We start from the raw sequence: 20,571 nt of genomic DNA on the forward strand, positions 1-20,571 counted from the left end.
GGGAAGTGATTTCAGATCAAACAATGAAAAGTGTTATTATCAATTCACTTGATCCATCATGGGATAGCTTTATGTCACACTTAGATACCATTAATTTGGGATATTTATCCATAGAAAGTCTATCTAACAAATTGATAGCGGAAGACAATTCAAGAAAAAATCGATCCAGTAACCAAACAGACCACAAACCTTTTAGGAAAGTAGTCTTTCAAGATAAACATAATGAGGCCTTTAGATGCTACAATTGTGGATCCAGGGAACATAGTAGAAGAGACTGCCCCAAAGTCTCAAGAGAGAGACATAGACCAGAATATAGGAGCAAATATAATTACAGACAATCTTCCACAGATAGACACAAATATAGAAGTCCACCAAATTACAAAGAAGGTAGAGGGGGTAGAGAAAATTCAAAAGAAAGGAAATCTGGGTCACTGAATGGGCTAAATAAACAAGACAGCACCAGAACACAACAGGATGAGAATAACAATTGGCTTATTGATTCTGGTGCAACAAATCACACCACCAACAACAAAAGTATATTATCTTCATTTATAGAAGATAAGTTTGTGATAAAGGTAGCTAATCAAGAAAAGGTTCAAGTACTAGGCAAAGGAAATGTGACCTTGCCTGGTCTAGGGAAAATAGAGGGGGTATTATTAATCCCAGAAATACCTCACAACATACTAAGTGCCATAAAATTAAGCAGAGAATCTGATATCAATATAGTTTTCTCAAAGGGGAAGGCAACTATAGAAAAGAACAAAACAAATGTAGGTACTGTAATGATAAAAGGAGGTCTACCTTATCTGATAACTAAAGAAAGATGTTTACATAACATTGATTCAAATATGGAAGATTGTATTGAAGCAGATGATGAAAATGTCAGTAACAGTGACAATGATGAGTGTAGAATAACTCATGATCACAAAAATACATACAAGGAAAAGAAACCAAAAATAGGTAAACCAATTCATGATGAGTGTGCTCACATCTTACACAGGAAGTTAGGACATGCAAGCTTTCCTGTAGTACAAAAAATGACTGAACACGCAGAAGGTGTCAAAATAAAAAATTGTGAAAATTATTTGGAATGCTCAGTATGTAAATCCACCAAACTAAAAACCAGTCCCAGACCAAAAAAATCTAACAGATCAACTAACAATATTTTTGATTTGGTACATATGGACTTAGTTGGTCCATTAAGTCCCTCAATTACCTATAGAAAACGTTACTTCCTAACAATAGTGGATGACTACAGCCGATATGGTTTTGTTTACACATTAAAGCACAAGGATGAAACATTTCAGAAATTTAAGGAATTCTACAAACGTATAGAAACACAACATAATATCAGAATAAAGCAAATTATGACAGATAGGGGATGTGAATTCATGTCTAAAGAATTCTCCCAATGGTTAAAGGATAGAGGAATGTTACATTTCACGTCCAATCCTTTTTCTGCATTTCAAAATGGAGTTGCAGAGAGGAAAAATTCCACACTACAAACCATGATTAGGTGCACATTAGAGGATGCTGGTTTAGGCAAACAATTTTGGTCAGAGGCATTACATTATTCGAATTACACTCAAAATAGAACCTGGTCCAGTATTGTGAATAAGACACCATATGAGGTGATGTACAATAGAAAACCCAAATTATCACACATGCACATATTTGGAGTCACTGCAGACGTACACATACCTAAACAATTGAGGAGAAAGGGAGAAAACGTATCCAGGAGATTAAGATTCATGGGATACGAAACTGGAACCAAAGGGTACAGATTTATTGATAGTAATAACAAATTTATAGTATCCAGAACAGCTGTGTTCCATGAACAGGCCAATTGGTCAAAATTGCACCTTAATGAAATATTTCCTAATAAATGTAAAGATACGATATCTTGCGAGGAAGGAACAACAGAAAATCAAAATATTAACAAAAGTAAGAACAAAACCAAAACTTGGACTAATAGTCAGCATAAAATAAAGACAGACACATTAACAAAAAAGGAAGCTAGATATTTGCATGATAACCATAGCAAGCCTGAAAGAACTATTAGAAACAATAGAAACCAAATACCAAATAAATACAAAGATTACGTAATGCATATGAATGGAGAACAAATAACACCTAATACATATGAAGAAGTATTGAAACTTCCACATGAAGAAAGAGAAAAATGGGAACTAGCTATGGAAAAAGAGATGGAAAGTTTACAAGGATTAAATGTATTCACACCTGCGATCGCACCTAAGGATAAAACAATTATAGGTACCAGGTGGATTTATAAAATTAAGAACTTAGAAGGAGGCAATACCTTATACAAGGCTAGACTAGTTGCACAAGGCTATGCACAAAAATATCCAGAAGACTATACTGATACATATTCACCCACAGTGAGAACAGAGAGTGTCAAAACAGCCCTTGTAGTAGCATCTGCACTCAATCTGGACGTATTCCAATATGACATACAGACCGCATACTTACATGCAAAATTAGATAAGGAAATATATGTAAGAGCACCACACAGTCAATACACTAATAAGAACGAAATTTGGTTATTAAATAAGAGTCTGTACGGATTAAAGCAATCCGGCAAAAGATGGTACGATTGCTTGGTAAAAGTACTTAAGACCATGGATTTCAACGCCACCACTGCTGATAACTGTTTCTTTGTAAAAAAGAGTAATGATCATATTGAATTTGTATTAATTTACGTGGACGATATTTTATACATTGGAAAGCATAAAGAGAGCAGGGAAATCTTTGTAAATAAGTTAAATGAACACTTCTCACTGAAATCTCTGGGTAAAGTGAATAAATACCTTGGTGTGCAAATTAACAAAACTAAAAGGGGATTCAAACTTACACAGAAAGATAAAATCATCGAACTCCTAAACAAATGTAACTTAAATAATGCCAAAACCTGTGACACCCCTATGCAAACTGATTTTCTTAGAAACACTGATGAATCTTCCCCTGAGTTTAAAGACAACACATTTTACAGATCAGTTATAGGTTCACTCCTTTATATATCTAATTGGACTAGGCCAGATATTGCATTACCTCTCAATCTATTGTCAAGATATGTTAGTAAACCAACCTTGTATCATTGGGAAGCTGTCAAAAGAATTCTAAGATATCTGAAGGGTACATTAGATTTTTGTTTAATGTTGGAACCCAATAATGACAGAGAACCAAAAATTACTTGTTATGCTGATGCAGATTGGGCTGGTGATACATCATGCAGAAAGAGCACTTCTGGTTATGTTTTTCTATTGAATGATTGTCCAGTTTACTGGTATACTGGTAAACAAGAACTAGTAGCCACTTCTACTACAGAAGCGGAATATGTTTGTTTGTCCAAGGCTGCAAATAACCTTGTATGGTTCAATGATCTGATCACTGATGTTTGGAAGAAACCCACTTTACCATTTATTATGCATGAAGACAATAAAGCGGCCATTGAAATATCCAGATCCGATGCAATTGGACAAAGGTCCAGGCATATTGATATAAAGTTTAAGCATGTGAGACAACTGTCTCAAGACGGATTCATTAAAGCAATACATTGCGATACTTCTGAACAATTAGCTGACATATTAACAAAACCCTTACCTTCTAAACAACACAAATATTTAACTTCTAAATTATATGTATTATATTGTCCTGAATCAGAATGTAATTGGTGTTGTGTAACGAACCGGCATTTAGAGGGGGATTTGTCAGATGTAAATGCCTTATTCTCCAATGTGTAAATAATGTATATATGGAACATCAGAGGTTAACTTATTCTTTGGACTTTAATGTATTCATAACTTACCACTCCCATTCCTAGCTCCACCCCTTGTATATATAAGGAGCCACCCTCACCATTCTCGTGGCTTCTACCTTGAATATTCAGTGAATATAGAATGCCTATCATAATTAAAAAGAAATATATTTAAAGCTCTAACTCCTATTATCTTTATTGAGTCTGATCCTGAAAATATTGCAACAAGCTCATTGCTGTGTTTAAATTCTTGCTGTGGGAACATCAGAATTAATGAACTCTAATGTAATGTAAAGGCAAAAGCACAGCACTTCCCAGGTGTTATTCAGCATGTGGGCTGGGGAAATCCATTTAAAAAGCTAGTGACTTAGCTAAAATGTGGTGGGAAGAGCTATCACACTATCATAAGCAATGAAGTTACGACTTACATCTTCCCATTCAACTGGATCCTGATAGCTGACTTCTATACCCATCTTCCTCTCTGATGCTTCTCATGCTATAAGAGCAAATTTTCTTCCATACTACACCTCTTCAGAATATGTATCTTCCAGGCAGAACATACAGCAGTTCTGCAGCCTCCTTAAAACAGAGGCAGAAAATGTGTTCTGACCCAGATCTCCAAACATGGCAAACCCTCTGAAGTTAACTCAAATATTCCTTTATTAGGAGGGCCAGCAACCCCGGCAAAAAGTTTCTCTCTCAATGCAGGCTAACAAGCCCATCTGGCTGGAAGATGAATAGTTGTCTGCCACATCTATTCATCTGTCAGATCCGGGGTATTTGCAGGACCATCTCCTACCCGCCTCCCACCATCCTGTCCGCTCACACAGGGCTGCCCTCCTCAGGGTACCGTCAACCAGACAATGTTGGCTGGTGATGTCCAGGGGTAGAGCGTTCTCTGTGGGTGCTCCTGCCCTCTGGAATGAGTTACCCACCGAGCTCTGGATGGCCCCTGATCTCTGCTCCTTCCGTCGAGGCCTAAAAACTTGGCTGTTTCAACAAATGAGCTGATTCTGATTCTTGGGTTTTATTATTTATTTGTCCCTGTTTTAATTGGTTTTTAATTAGGATTTTCCTTTATTATTGTATGTTTTTTAACTTGTGTTTGCCGCCCTGAGTCCTTTGGGAGAAGAGCGGCATATAAATATTTGTAAATAAAATAAATAAATAAAATAAGTCTCCTTCACTACTCAATAATTCTTGGTAATTCCTCATTTTTCCTATTTCTATGGTGTTTGGGTAGATTAAGGCTTCCATGGTCGACAACCAATGCAGAATCTTAGTGTAGTGTTGTTTTCTGATTTCTTGCCACGTTTTGTATAATGAACCTCTGATGATGTGCTGCTGAAAATACCCGTGTTGTTTATCTATACCGTCCCATAAGAAGGCATGCCAGCCCTGATTCAGATCAAATCCCTCTAGGTATAACATTCTCTTGTTTTTTAAGTCTATCCATTCCCTAATCCAATTTAACGACGATGCTTTATAATATAACTCCCAGTCTGGTAAGCCGAGGCCTCCCTTCTCACAGGTGTCCTGTAGGCATTTTATTTTAATTCTGGCCTTCTTTCCTTGCCAGATGTATTTCATTATTATCTTATTGAGATCTTTGAAGAAATCTTTTCCTGGGCCAATTGGTATCACTTGAAACTTACACACTTATACACGAGGCAAAAATTGGAAAGCAAGGGAATAGCTATCGACTGGTGACCATACCGTCAAATTAAGTCAAGATATATAGCAGACCGGACACAATATGGATTTCCGACCGAACCAAATGAACTAGACAAGATATTAAAAAGTACAGAGGAGAAAATGATAACCAAAATTTACAGATATTTAATAAACTATAAATTGGAGGAGGAAACAGTCAAAGAAAATATGATAATATGGGCAAAAAATATAGGCCACAACATAGAATTGGAAAAATGGGACAAATTATGGACAGAAAATCTCAAACTGACAATGTCAATACCATATAAAGAAAACCTCTACAAGATATTTTACAGATGGCACCTCCCACCGGCACGCCTGGCGAAAATGTTTCCAAATGTGTCACCAATGTGTTGGAAATGCAAGTCACAAAAGGGGTCATATTACCATCTCTGGTGGTCTTGTAGAAGAGCACAACATTACTGGCAAGAAATCAAGTTAATGACTGAAGAAATAACGAAGCAGAAGGTCGATATGAAACTGGAATTTTTTTTATTCGGAATGACCACACCACAACAGACGAAAGAGATAAAATATCTCATTATTCACATCTTAACAGCAGCACACATAGCATATGCTCAAAACTGGAAATCAGAACTATTACCAACAGAAGAAAAAGTAATTGCAAAAATAACAGAATGTGCAGAAATGGACAGACTCACAAAAGAGAAAGAGGACACTGATTATTATGCAGTTTGGCAAAGATGGTATTCCTGGCTAGAGGGAAAGCTAGGATTGATAAAATAATACTTATACAAAACATAACCAAAAAACACAGACAATCACATAGGAGGTAGACCACATGACTGTATGTATAAATAGTTAGAACGGTTATTAGAAGGATGTATAGAAGTAATAGATACTTATATAGAGAGAAAAATTTAAAAATAAAGTTAAGTCTTGGATATGTAAAAAAGTAAAAATAAGTAAGCACATAAAATAGATCTCTAAAAGAGAAATAGAGGTGAAATAGAAAATAATCACTGATGCAACAGTTTTTTAGAAGTCAGCCGATAGGCTGAAACAATGTTAGTTGTTAGTTAGCTAGTTTGTTTCTATTTTTTGTATTGTCTTTATGTATACATGTTTGTAAGTATTTTTGTCTTATGTTTTTGTTTAATAAAAAAAAATAAAAAATAAATCCCCAAAGCTAGGGTGTGGCTTCACTAGCAGCGGTGGCGCTTCCTTCCAAAGGATCGGCTCACGGATTTCCACTGCTCTCCTCTCCTCTGCCTTCTGCGTATCTGCTTGTCAGGCATTGGACCCAGCTGTTCCTCCTCTTCCTCATCAGTTATCTTCAGACCTGGGGACTGTTCACTCTCCTTCCGAAGGCTGATGGATGGCCCAGGCTCCGCCTCTGTCTCTGACTCTCTCTCTCTCTGCCAGCTCCATTCCCTCTTCCCCCTCGGAATTCTCAGGTTGTCTTGATGCTGACCCTGACTTCCATGCCTCCTCCTTCTCTGATTCGGCTGCTAGAGGGGCCGGCAGCCGACAGGCCACAACAGAATGTGTTTGTGTTAGGCAAAACATCAAATGCTCTCTATTTCTTCTTCCAGGGGCATCATTCTCCAAACGTAACAGCAATGTCTCTGTGTGGTGTCTGCATATGCATGCATTCAGCCCATTTTGATTCCATAACAACAGATCAGGCAGCCAGAAGATGTATACTCCAATAATAATTTCATTAAGAATGGTGACAACTGCACATTTTTCTTCATGGTGAAAAATCATAAAATAAAATGTATTTTCTTTATCCGACATCACTAAAGGAATGCTATATATATAACTCTATTGAAAACACAACTAACATGTCAAACAGAGTCCATGTCAATGCTTTCACCAAAAGGGCTTATCCATCAGAACACTAATGGCTTGCTCTTTGACACTTTTTCTCTAGCGCCATTTCAAAAACACAATATGTATCCAGATTTCATACAGAAAATTGCAAACAAAAACACATGCATCAGGAAAGAGACATACAGAAAGACACAGATATTTATCAGCCCTCCCCCCTCCCCCCCCCGGAAAACTGACATCATTGCTTTCATCAGATGTGGCATGTTGTGAATAAAGGTGTTGTCAAAAGACCAACCCCATCAGTCTTTCTGGTTTGTAATGACATTGTAATTATATGATGCTTGCAATTTAGATTTAAATTCAAACTTAAGATTTATTGCCCTTCCTTGCTTCCCTAGTAGCAATATTGCATCCGTCTATTGTTGCATCGCTTCTAAAGAAAAAACAGAGAAATGTTGTTTTATAACACAATGTTGAAAATAATAAGCCTTAGAGCTGTTTTTCTTCTTTAAGCAATCCCTTTAAAAAAAAAAGGAGGAGGATATTTCATGCACATTATAGAGATTTTGAGCCATCTATCTTTTCCATGAGGCTTCCATACATTGTTAACAACACAGTATCCCAACTTTTATGATCAGTAGAAATAGAATTCGATGTTAAAGCTGCATTATTAGTGTATCTTGGGCCAGAAAACAAAGGGAAAAAAGAAGATAGATTAGCACATTTTGTCTATAAAAATAATAATACAGGAATTACTTTGAAATTGACACAAAAAGACACAGTAACGGGCCTCTCCTGATTATCCCAATATATCCCATTCAGAGTTAAACAGCTTTTGTATACACAACAAAATGGAACAGCAACTGAATAAAGAGAAGGTTTAATCAGTATTTTGCAAAAAGATCTATTTCCATTTATCATGACTAGCTGGAGGAAAGAAAATAATAATATTAAAAAAAAATGAAGGTACAGGGTCAACGATGCTGAAATAGAAATTCAGTAGAATCATAATATTCAGCAATATATATATTGAATATGACCATTTGTACCATACACCTACTGTATCTTCATCTGATACATGAAAATTATTAGGAAATTATGTCAAAAAGCCCTACAATAGCTAAACCTTTCAACCCTAATTCAGTTTGTAACTGCTACTGATAGTCACTCAATTTTTCCCCTCACATCATTTCAAAATATATAATACACAACATTAATCTGGATGTCCAGCGCAACTGATGATTTCACAAAAGCCTATCTTTAAAGTGTGATCATCAAAAAAGATGCTACCAGACTCCTGATATTTATTTATTTATTTGCCACATAAACTATGTGTCTATTAATCTCATAGGTTTTTTAAAAAACATTTTATCCATCCCTGTCCAAAACAGGCAATTTAGGCATTTTGAAACTGAGTGCCTCGGATACTAGACCTCTCTCTGAGTCCAAATATGTAATTCCCTTTTTGGATGTGTATATAGTTTGGATTAAGAACATTAAGAGATTTGAACATATCTGCAAAAGTTATCAGCAATCAGAAGTTTTTGGTTCACTGATATAAATAGGAGAGAAATATTTCTGCAGTTACACGTTTTTACGGATAAGCACACAGCCAGGATGCCAGGATTATGTTATGAGTCAGACATATCAGTTAATGTCACTCTAATCAGTGCCAAACAGCCAAACACATTAATACCCTAAAATAAACTTATGATGACCTGCTGTACCTGTAATGGCTCGTTGGCCTGTGGATAATAGATCTGTGATATCAACTCCACTCGTCACTGCATCCATATTTACTGTAAGCTATTTAGAGTGGAAGAAGCAGATTTAGAATAATTCCATTCAGATCAATGGAACGGAACATCCCGAAGATAAACATTAAAAGCTGCTTTCAAGTGAGTTATAAAACAAAATGTGATTTGCTTGCTTCTAGCTTAATGGAGTATGTGATCCCAGCTAATTGTGATTTATTTAATAAACCATAGTTACACTGACTTGCTTCAAGGTAGGAACCCAGCCAATTCCTATGCTTGATCGCCCTGCCATGAGTTCCTTTGTTTGTTTTCAATCACCTTTCATCTTTCATACACCTAAATACAAAACAAATAAAAAGTACCAAAAAAAAAAAAAAGAATTAGAAGACTTCTCTGGCATCCCTGCCCAGATACCAGGGATGCACGTTAGGGGCGGGTTTCAAAACCTGTTGCTACCGGTTTGCTCATGGGCACTTCTGCGCATGCACAGAACTGTCCGGGCGGGTGGGCGGAGCCTCCTGCCACCGCCACTACTGGTTCGCCCGACTGAGGCGAACTGGTAGCAACCCACCACTGATGCACGTGGCCTTATGAAATGGCTGGCAATTTGAAGCAAGTGGCATACAGGTGCAGTTTGAAATAGATGCGTTGTTAGGCCAAGAAAATGACAAAACTCAATGCTGCCCTTTGTCAACAGTACATGGTGTTCTCTGTTGGTTCAGTTTGCCAGTCTATGCTCCACATTCCCTGGCACTTCCCAAGGAAACGCTGGGAGATGAAAGAAGATCCATGTATTTTTTGCTGCCTTAATCACCACTATTTTGTTTGGAGACTATAACTACTCAAAACAAATGCTTTTCTGGACTGTGGTCATGTTACCCTCATGCATTAGTTTTAGAACTTCCTGTTTGCATTTTTCATTTTCAAATTATATTAATTTGTAACAGAGTTTACCATGTACAGGTTGTCCTCAACTTACAACACTTCGTTATAAAAGTGACCTATGACCATTTTTCACAACGGTCACATGAGACCGTTGCAGCCTCCCCACGGTCACATGATTTACATTAGGATGCTTGACAACTGACTCACATTTATGACGGTTACAGTGTCCCATGTTTTGCAACCTTCTGACAAGCTAAATCAAGGAGGAAACCAGATTCACTTAACAACCATGTTACTAATTTAAGAACTGCAGTAATTTACTTAAGAAATGTGGCGAGAAAAGTCGTAAAACGGGGCAAAACTCACTTAACACATTTCTCACTTTACAACACAAATTTTGATCTTAATTGTGGTTGTAAGTTGAGGACTACCTGCATACATATACACAGCCAATACAGCCAATTCACCACATGAATGTTTATTCTAGCTGCTATTTAAAATACATGATTGAAAGTGAGAGATCCTGGTAATAGGAAAAACAATAACCACAACAACCTTAAAGCTGTCTCTGCATACAGATAGATAAGAACTATCCAAAGCAATGTAACCACAGTTAAAAGGAGAAGAAAGGTTACACAATCAAAGTAGTCTAGATATGTGTGTAACCTTTTCCATAAGAATCCTCCATACTATAACAGAAAGTGATTAAGATCGCCATTGCAGGAACTGGACTATTTTCCATTTAGGCACATACAGTATATATACATAGAATAGACAAGAGTCTTTGACAACTAAATTAATGTTACCAAAATATTGTAAATTAGAGGTTAGCAAAGGTTAACACAGCATCCACTGTTTTTATAGCTCTGGGAACATCCAGACAAGTTTTTTTTCCCCATGTTTTTTTTTTTTTTTTGACAAGGAATGAATGAAATGGAAATTGCTTTAACCCTCAATCTCCCAACGAAGGCACCAAAACATGATTTTATTCCAGCATTGTCAGATTACACTATGCCCTTGTGGCCTTTGGAGACCACATGTAAGTCCCACAGCAAAACATACAGAACCAAAACCACAAAGACCCTATCATAGAGGTACCTGAGAAAATTAGCCACGAATGAAAGAATTTTTTTTTTCACATATTCTGCATAAGGTGGTGGTCATGGAGTAATGCTTAAGGTGTTAAATTAGGAGTGGGGAAACCCAGATTTGAGTAGTAATTGACTTTCAGTTATGGAAGTTCAGGTGGTGATTTTAGGTCAATTAACCCAATCTATTTTAAGGGCTGTTATGGGGGGGGGGATGGCAGTGTTTTCTATGATTAAAATTAATTTCTTCAACAATACTATTATTATTACAGCAAAGAATTAAAGGCAATTTATTTTATCTCACTTTGTAACTGATTTTGTATTTTGAGAGAGGTGCATATTATATGTAAATGTAATAACTAAATAACCTACCTCTTATTAATTGAACAATAAATGAATGTACAATTGAACCCATCCATACAACCCTATACAATGCTGTTACAAATTTAGGTCTAGATCAACTAGTAACTAACAACACAAGACTCAACAACTGCCTCGACCTCATCTTCTGCAACAGCTTAAACTCAATTTATGGACTACAAATAAAAGAACCTTTTTCCAACAGCGACTACAACAGGTCTCAATGTACGCCCTTACAAAAATCACCAAAATAATGGGATACCCAACTACAACTTCAAAAAACCAACTATGATCTCATAGACACCGACCTCTCGTCTCTTGATTGGCAAATTCTATTCTCTGGCTGTAACACTGCCGAAGACCATTATAACATTTTCTTGCTCGAAATGAATAGCGTTATTAAACTATATGTACCTCTAATCACCACCAAAACCAGGAAAAACAAATTACCCATATCAATAAGAAAGCTCCAATCCAAAAAAAAAAAAAAAAAATCCTTCTGGTGAAAAAACAAAACTGGCTATGTAGTTAACTTTAAAAGCTGCTAAAAATATACATGCCACCCAGGGGTGGGTTCTACTTACCTTTACTACCGGTTCGTAGCGGGGCCATGTGCGCACTCTTCTGTGCATGCGCAGAAGTGTTTTGATGACGTCGGGGTCGGTGGGCGCAGCCTCCTGCCGGTTTTACTACCGGTTCTATAGAACAGGTGATAACCGGGGACAACCCACCACTGATGCCACCAAATAAAGACTGAAAGCACCAATTACCACACCAAACAAGAAGAGAACCTCCTGCGCATGAAATCCAACCTTACCTTCTATAATTTTGTAAACAACAAACTTAAAGATCCATCCCACCCCTAAAAGGACCTAACGGTAAAGAATGCAATGATGAAGCAGTTAAAGCAAGCCTCTTCAACACATTCTTTGGCTCAGTCTTTGTAAACAGCAATGGCTCATGCCCAACATTCCCTAGTCGTACCACAAATAACTACAACAATCTAACACAAATAGATTTCACAGAAGATAACATTGAAAAGTCACTAGGCAGACTAAAACCATCTCTATCTACTTATTACCTAATACATTCTTGACAAATAAATAAAAGAAAAGAAAAGAAAAGAAAAGAAAAGAAAAGAAAAGAAAAGAAAAGAAAAGAACAGAATAACAGAGATGGAAGGGACCTTGGAGGTCTTCTAGTGAACTCCTGCAGGAAAGGCAATAAAATCACATCAATCAATCGGTCAATCAAAGTGTGTGGGTGGGTGGGTGCTAATCATAGCTATTACAAATCCATATCTGCTTTAGAAGGTGAAAATCATTAATTCCATTAAGGGAACCTCTTGCAACTGGCTTTATTAATAACAGGTTCCCCCCTTCTCCCTTCACCTTCTCTTCAAATGTGCCTGTGGCTTATGGGACCAAGGTTTGTAGTTTTCCTATACTTGGTCTTTGTGGGTCATGCTAGGGCTGCATTTCACAAGGAATTAGTGGGACAAAGTCAGACAATGATATTGGATTCTATCAATTTCGTTGAGAATCACTTTTGATCATGGTTTACACTTATCCTTAAAAGTAAATAGCGATTTAATTAATTTCCAGTCATGTGTTTCATGATAATTCTGTTATGTTGTATTAACATATTAGTAATCTAATGGTTAAGAAACCAGGCTGGAAACCAGGAAACTGTAGCTTTTAGTCCTGTCTTAGGCATGAAAGTCAGCTGAGTGACTTTGGGCCAGTCACTTTCTCTCACCAAAGTCACCTCATAGGGCTATTGTTGGGGGGGGGGGAAATAGGAGAAGGGAAGCATGTTTGCTGCCTTGAGTTATTTATAAAATTTTATAAAGAATAACCAAGATATGATAGAAATAAAGAAACCAATCAGTCAATCAATCCATTAATCAATCAATCTATAACTAGCAACTGTTTGGGGACTCTGCAGGCCTCTCCTGATGTTTTGGGGCCTCTGCTTTTGGTTGAGCCATCCCAATAAAGAAGAAATGGAGATAATAAATTGCATAAGAGGCCATCCTAGAATGATCAACTATAAAGCAAGAGAACTATATTCCACTTTGGAATCAACTGGTGAAAAGTGGGAGATATAGGATGGCAGCATCTAACATGCCTTGGCTGATTTCAAAATGCCAATCCTTGAACAGGAGACCACAAGGGAAAACCAGTGCTGTAGATTAAATTGAGAGGATGAAGAAACATCCCAGTAGAAAACAATGGCAAACCACTTTCATATAGGTGTCATAAAATCACCAGACATTCAGCTCAACTTGAAGGAGGTTTAATTTATTTTTCTTAAGAGCAGTCACTGGGGGGACTTGATCTCTACTATGTTTTAAGATTCAACTTGCCACATGGATGAATAATTGAGTCAGGAAGAGACAACCTTATCAACAACCAGGCATTTTAAATTTGGAGCATGCTAGGATCAGGGGACACCTGTCACCTGTCACCTACCAGCTGAAAGAAATGGCAGAAACTTTTAAATTCGTTTATGAAGTAGACATTTTCCCAGCACTGTGGTTCCAATTCAATTGCCTACTGTTAGAATACATAAAAAGAAAAGGAAAAGTCTGATAACAGAACTTAGCATTATTTTAGTTGGTCCTTTTGGTCAATCACAGCAACGACAAACCAACATCTACGCAAGATGCCGCTTTGCACCAATGCACCCTATACAGAAACAGCCCATTTTGCACAGACAGTGCATGAAACATTTTATTGTTGCTGCTCTAAAATAGGGTAACAATACTGGCATTGAAAACACTGTTCAAACTAATGTCATTATAAAGCAATTTTAAGGAGATGCATTATCAGTATGAAAATTGGGCGGAAGCGTTCTACAAAAATAAACACAGAACATCTTACAAAGAGGGGGAAATAAACCATTTCACAGACTGCAAGAAAATAAAAGTTGGCCAATTCCACACAACGAGGGATGAATTACACAATGCCGTTTAGTGCCCTTTTGTTTTGCCAGTCCTTATTCATTTTATTGGCATTGTAATATTCTTGAAGAGGCCAAGGGCTGTGATATAATAAAACTGTCTCCTATTTAGGGTCTCAGTGATTGGTGGAAAATCATTTTCTGTAAAAGACAATATTTAAGAAGCCCAATCTTCCTCCTCTGGAAAATGTAATCTAGGGCATAGACAATATGGAAATGGATGACATACTCTGACCTATGGTTCATGTTGACAATCCTGCTGCAAAATAATTGGAACTGTTCAGATATTGTGTGAACCAGAGAGTGTTCACATTCAGTCTAACAACCTGAATTTGCACATATGAGAAAATCTCATGTTCTGCCATGCAAATTAATACTACTGAAAACTTAGCCTTTTCCACTTTATGATACATGGGGGAGTAGAAATTTTAGAAAACCCAGTAATTTGCCACATTGCTTGCAGATGCAGGCTTAAAATATCACCGATGCTTTTGTCTGTCTTTCTATACAGTGAATTAAAGCAAGCCAGTGTTTCTCTTTTTAAATGGCAAAGCATTTAAAACTCCAGCTTGGAAATGAATGTCCTGATTTGGATATAATTAATTTAAGTAACAGTCTTAAGTAATATTTAAGGCTTGGCTCAGTGAGGTTTTTATTGCTCTCATGGCATGTTTATGAGTTTCATGAAGAGTCTCTGGGAAAAAAAACAGATGCATATAAGATAATTTACGAATGAGATAGCTTAATAAAGCATTCAAAGTAATGTGTGCAATATCTCACTCTGGAGAGGAGGTGGTATCTAGCTGGACATCCATTGACCTTACCACTGTTTAAGTAAACTTGTAAGGAGCACAAGAAGACTACAGCCTTAGCCTTGGATAATGGGTAAACTTCATTGAACTCAATGAGACAATGCTATTGTTGAACAAAAACACCATCTTTGGAATTTGAACCAATAGTTCCTAACTCAAACAAGAAATATTCTTCAGCTCAGGTACTTAAAGTTTGTATTTCTCTTAATACTTTATAAAGACTCCAGAAATGATATTTTAAGATTTTTCAACAGAGTAAGAACTTATTAATATTAAAATATTGTTCTGGCAAATATTTGCTTTCAGTGAAGATAATAAAGTTCTATTATATCTGGCATTAACTAACCAATTCCTACCAGTGGGTAGGATGCAGACACAACAACTAGACAGATATTATTTTCCCAACACAATCTGTCTTGAGCAATAGACGATGAGCGATCAAAAGCTTTATTTCTGTAAGAATATCTCATTTCTGTTTATAAGCAGACAATATTGCAAATGATATGGAAATCTCCAGCATATGTTAACTATTCTTTTTTTGGAAAAGATGACAGGTTTGGACATGAAAATGGCTTCATAGGGGGCCGTAAATAAACACATACCAACTCAAGAAGAGCACCTAGGCCAGGGGTCAGCAACCCGCGGCTCTAGAGCCGCATGTGGCTCTTTCATCCCCTTGCTGCGGCTCCCTATTGCTGATCAGCTCCACAATTGATAGGGCTTTCGGTTAGGATAGGTAGAGGAAAAAGGATGCCGCACTAGGAAGAGACTCTATGGTAGGGGAACTGACTTCCAGTCGGCTCCAGAATTAAATGGGAGCTTCCGGTTAGGACCTTTGTGGCTCTTTGAGTGTTTAAGGTTGCTGACCCCTGACCTAGGCTTTTGAAAGATGATCAGGATCTATTCCAGACTATTGTCTCCTCCTGGTGCAGCCTTAGATTAACCCTTTAGCAAAATAAGAACATTCTTAGGGCACCAAGAGAGCACCACAGAGTATTTTCCTCAACTATTATGTCTTTAACTCTTTCACTGCCACACTTAGCTTTAGTCTTTTTTTAAAAAAAAATCATTGTTGTCTACAGGTTTTCTTTGGCAGAGTAAATGATTAAAGTTTAAAAGTTTGGTTTGAAGGTGTTAGATATCACAACTGTTTCCATCTCATTGTGTAAGAATTTTGATTCCATTGAGGGGCACCATTGTTGGGCTGTGCTTAGAACTTCCATCCCTGTCCTGGTGTCAGCCCATCGAGATAGGCCAAGGCAGGAAACAGACACTGCAAGGCTTCTAGGACCTCTATCGTTTGGAGCCCCAAGATGTCAACCATTCATGGTGGTACAGAAGTGAAACAGAAATCAAGAGTTCAAAACCATCTTTATTCTGAGGTTTCTGTAACAGAATCTTACAAGTCTAAGAAAATTAAAGAATTATAAAAGCCTGACAGGGTTCCCCTTCTGTCCTCTCTTATATTATTCAGAATCAAGACAGAGTTATTTTGAGCCTCTTCTTTGGACTTCCTTCATTTCAAGAGCTGAGATTTTGTTTACTGCCTTTTCTATCTGTTAACGGTTTTCACTTCTTCTTCTTTGTCTCCCTCTGCACCTGATCACTCAAGGTGGTGGGAAATAATGTTGGAATGGCTGAAAAAGTCTAATTCTTGTAATGGTCTATGAGAATGACCTTGGGAGACAGAAGGAAAAGACACAGACTGAACAACCATCATGCTTAAAGGTATCTCAGCCTACAAAGGGAAAAAGGATGTGGAATGTGATTCAGATGTTTTCTATTTTTTCTGGAGAGTAAACAGAAAGGAAAGGAAAAATATTATCAGACTTGTAAGATTCTGTTATAGAAACCTCACAATAAAGATGGTTTTATACTCATGGTTTGTGCTTCATTTCTGTACCATCTTGAATGCTTGACGCCTTGGGGCTCCAATCAATATGTTTACATTCTGAGGGCTGTGGTGGCGCAGTGGTTAGAATGCAGTACTACAGGCTACTTCTGCTGACTGCCAGCTGCCTGCAGTTTGGCAGTTCGATTCTCACCAGCTCAAGGTTGACTCAGCCTTCCATCCTTCCAAGGTTGGTAAAATGAGGACCCAGATTGTTGGGGGCAATTATGCTGACTCTGTAAACCACTTAGAGGGGGCTGTAAAGCACTTTGAAGGGCTATATGAGTCTATGTGCTATTGCTATTGCTATTCTATAACCCAATAAATCCAACTTCTCAAAAACAGTTGTGGGGGGTTAAGCATCTATTTCTGTGCTGAGTGGTTGGGCTCTTGGCCCCAAGGCTACCTAATACAAAACAGGAAAATAGGAAAGAACTGGAAAAAGAAGGGATGGCTCACCAGTATCAGGAAGCCTGACTACGTGGCTCAGTGGCTAAGATACTGAGCTTGTCGATCAGAAAGATCAGCAGTTCGGCGGTTCGAATCCCTAGTCTCTTGCGTGAGCAGGGGGTTGGACTAGATGACCTCCAAAGTCCCTTCCAACTCTGTTACTGTTAAATCACTATTCCTCAAAATCAGATCCTACGTGTTTCTTTTCAAGAAACTTGACGGATTTGGTCCCTATGTGGGTTCAGCTACATGCATTACCAGAGCAAGGGCCACAAAACCCAGTAAGGCTTGCTTTTGAATAATTGGATTGGATTGGACAGAGATGGAGAAAAGAAGCCATCCATCCTACTTTTACAAATGCAGCCAATGAAATGGACTTCCCATTCACAAACTGGGAAATGGGTGAAGAGGGAAGGAAGACAATTTACTCAAGATACTTAAGGTGGCATAACCAGCAGCTCCACCAGAATGATTGTGTGTTCCTTCCTCCCTAATTCCAGTAGATCATAGTATATTGATTTTTACTCTTGGCTGACATTTTGGTTTTGGCATAAATATTTTCAATGGTAATTATATTGTGGGTTATATTTAAATTGTGTACACCACCCAGAATTGCTGTGGTAGCTATATAAATTGGAATTGATCAATCAATCAATGCAAAGTCTTTCTCTCCAGATGGCAGCGATATGAGGAAGATCATGAGAGCAGCTTTGAATTTGACTGCTTGTTCTGAGAAAGCTGAAATGTTTGCCATAGTGTCATAAAACAGAACACTGAAATAGGAACCTTATTTTCCCACTGCATCTTCAGCAAAGTTACCCTTCTTCCTGTAGCTAAGTTCCAATCCTGGTTGGTCTATGTCTGATAAAATCTAAATTGTTAGATTTTCAGATAAATTGGTATGGTGCTCTACAGAGTGTGTAAACTGAAGCAGAGCAGATTCTTTCTAGCTTTTCTGAATAAATTGATGATCTCTCACTGGAGACCCTTTCTAATAAAACAAATAGTGATTTAATATTTATTTATGTAAGAAAGGTCCAACCCCACACTTTTGTCCAATGATGTCTTCCCATCAGCCTTTCAAGGTGGTCCAGACAGGAAACCAAAAGCATGAATATTAGCACTACATTTATTGAAAAGTTATAGTAATATCATCTTGCCAGCCGGAATGTGCCTCTTCCCTCCCTGCCTTTATTATCCAGAGAACTATAAGGGAACCTTTTGAGATGTTTTCTCCACCTCCATCCCTTCCTTGGACTCAGATTTCATTTATCAGACTTTGTCTAGGCTGCTGGCTCTCCCTCTCATCTCCTAAGGTTATTCTCACAGCAGATTACATCTACCCTTCACACTGTAAAGTAGGTTGGATTAAAACAGTGATTGATTCAAGGTCACCCCATGATAAAGATGGGTTTCAGTCTATAAAAGATAAAAGTAAAGATTCCCCTCGCACATACGTGCTAGTCGTTCCCGACTCTAGGGGGCGGTGCTCATCTCTGTTTCAAAGCCAAAGAGCCAGTGCTGTCTGAAGACGTCTCCGTGGTCAGCATGACTAAACGCCAAAGGCACACGGAACGCTGTTACCTTCCCACCAAAGGTGGTCCCTATTTTTCTACTTGCATTTTTGCAGTGCTTTCAAACTGCTAGGTTGGCAGAAGCTGGGACAAATATAACGAGAGCTCACCCCGTTACATAGCACTAGGGATTCAAACCGCTGAACTGTCGACCTTTTGATCGACAAGCTCAGCGTCTTAGCCACTGAACCACCGCATCTCTGTGTCAGCCTATACAGAACTCCTTATTCTGAGTCCCTCACCATACCTATAATACATGGTGGAAGTGGAATGATTGGTGGGACTGGAGAATTCAGTTCATGGATGAAAAACAAGACTCGAAGAAAATTAAACTGCCCAGCATCATTTTATAAGTGGGAAAGGCGGTATATAAATTTAATAAATAAGTGAATAAAAGTACAAGTGTGAGAAAGCAGTTCCTTATAGGTTCAAAGAAGGTACATGCAGCTCCTTTGCAAGCCATTAGGAACTTGCATCATCCAATGAAGGCTGTTAGGTCAAAGGACACACAGTCGGGAATTTATAGATAATTGTTTTCAGAAGGATACACATGATTTTAAAAGGCCAGCTCGAATAGGACAAACAAGCCCATCCTTCCCCAAAGTTGGGATTTATATACCTTGAAGCAAAGCTATCAACTTCCCTCGTAAACAGCCGCAATACAAAAAGACATCCATGATAGAAACAGAAGGAAGATCCAAAGCAAGGCATTAAATTTCACCTGCCATTATATTAAAACATTACAGGGAGGGAAGATGTGGAGCCAGAGAAACATATAAATATAAATTCTACTGAGGGATGAGACTACACAAGATTGTCTGGAAGATTTCCCATTTGACTTGCTGGCTTTTTGGAGTGGTGTTTTTTTTCCCCTTCTAATTATTCTGTGTCTGACAGCATTAGGAACTAGAAAACACTTTTTATTTATTTGTTTGTTTGTTTAAAAGGTTTGTTTGGCCACTTATCTTAGAGCACAACTCTGGGTGGCAATTGATCATGAGCGAGACCGTGAGACAAAACCGCAGAAATAGATTTTAGATATGTTGCTTTGTTTGTCAAGGGGAAGGGTTGCCACATTTTCCTGACTGAAAAACACTGTACCCTGACACCAGCTCTTTATTCAAAAACTGCCCACATGTTTTTAATAGCTACATCTCTGAAATAAAAAATATCAATTAAAAATAAATTTAATTGAATCTGAGGTGGAAAGTTGTAACCCCCTAAAGAGGGAAATCCAGAAATAATATGTTGTGGCCTGTCAGCCACTGGCCCCTCCAGCAGCTGAATCAGATGAGGAGGAAGCATGGGAGTCAGGATCAGCATCAAGGCAACCTGAGAACTCTGATGGGGAAGAGGGAATGGAGCTGTCGGGGAGAGAGAGAGAGAGAGGTGGAGCCTGGGCCCTCCGGCAGCCCTCAGATGGAGAGTCAACAGCCCCCAGGTCTGGAGGTGGCTGATGAGGAAGAGAAGGAACAGCTGTGTCCAGAGCCTGACCCACGGATGTG

General features: G+C 38.0%; 1 protein-coding gene across 7 annotated transcripts in view; it reads right to left on the reverse strand.

The window, feature by feature from the left end:
* GRIP2 (glutamate receptor interacting protein 2) overlaps positions 1-20,571 on the reverse strand; it is a 507,637-nt gene that overhangs the window by 258,983 nt on the left and 228,083 nt on the right. The window contains exon 1 of one of the 7 annotated variants that reach the window (XM_060688296.2): positions 11,960-12,305. The exons of the other annotated variants lie outside the window; for them this stretch is intronic. Coding sequence (XP_060544279.2) covers positions 11,960-11,987 — 28 coding nt within the window. The 5' untranslated portion in view covers positions 11,988-12,305. Of the gene's footprint in view, positions 1-11,959; positions 12,306-20,571 lie in introns of those variants that run through there. 7 annotated transcript variants of the gene reach the window in all.

The sequence above is a fragment of the Pantherophis guttatus genome, chromosome 2 (genome assembly GCF_059756535.1).
Source record: "Pantherophis guttatus breed Tessera chromosome 2, ASM5975653v1, whole genome shotgun sequence".
Lineage (NCBI taxonomy): Eukaryota > Metazoa > Chordata > Lepidosauria > Squamata > Colubridae > Pantherophis > Pantherophis guttatus.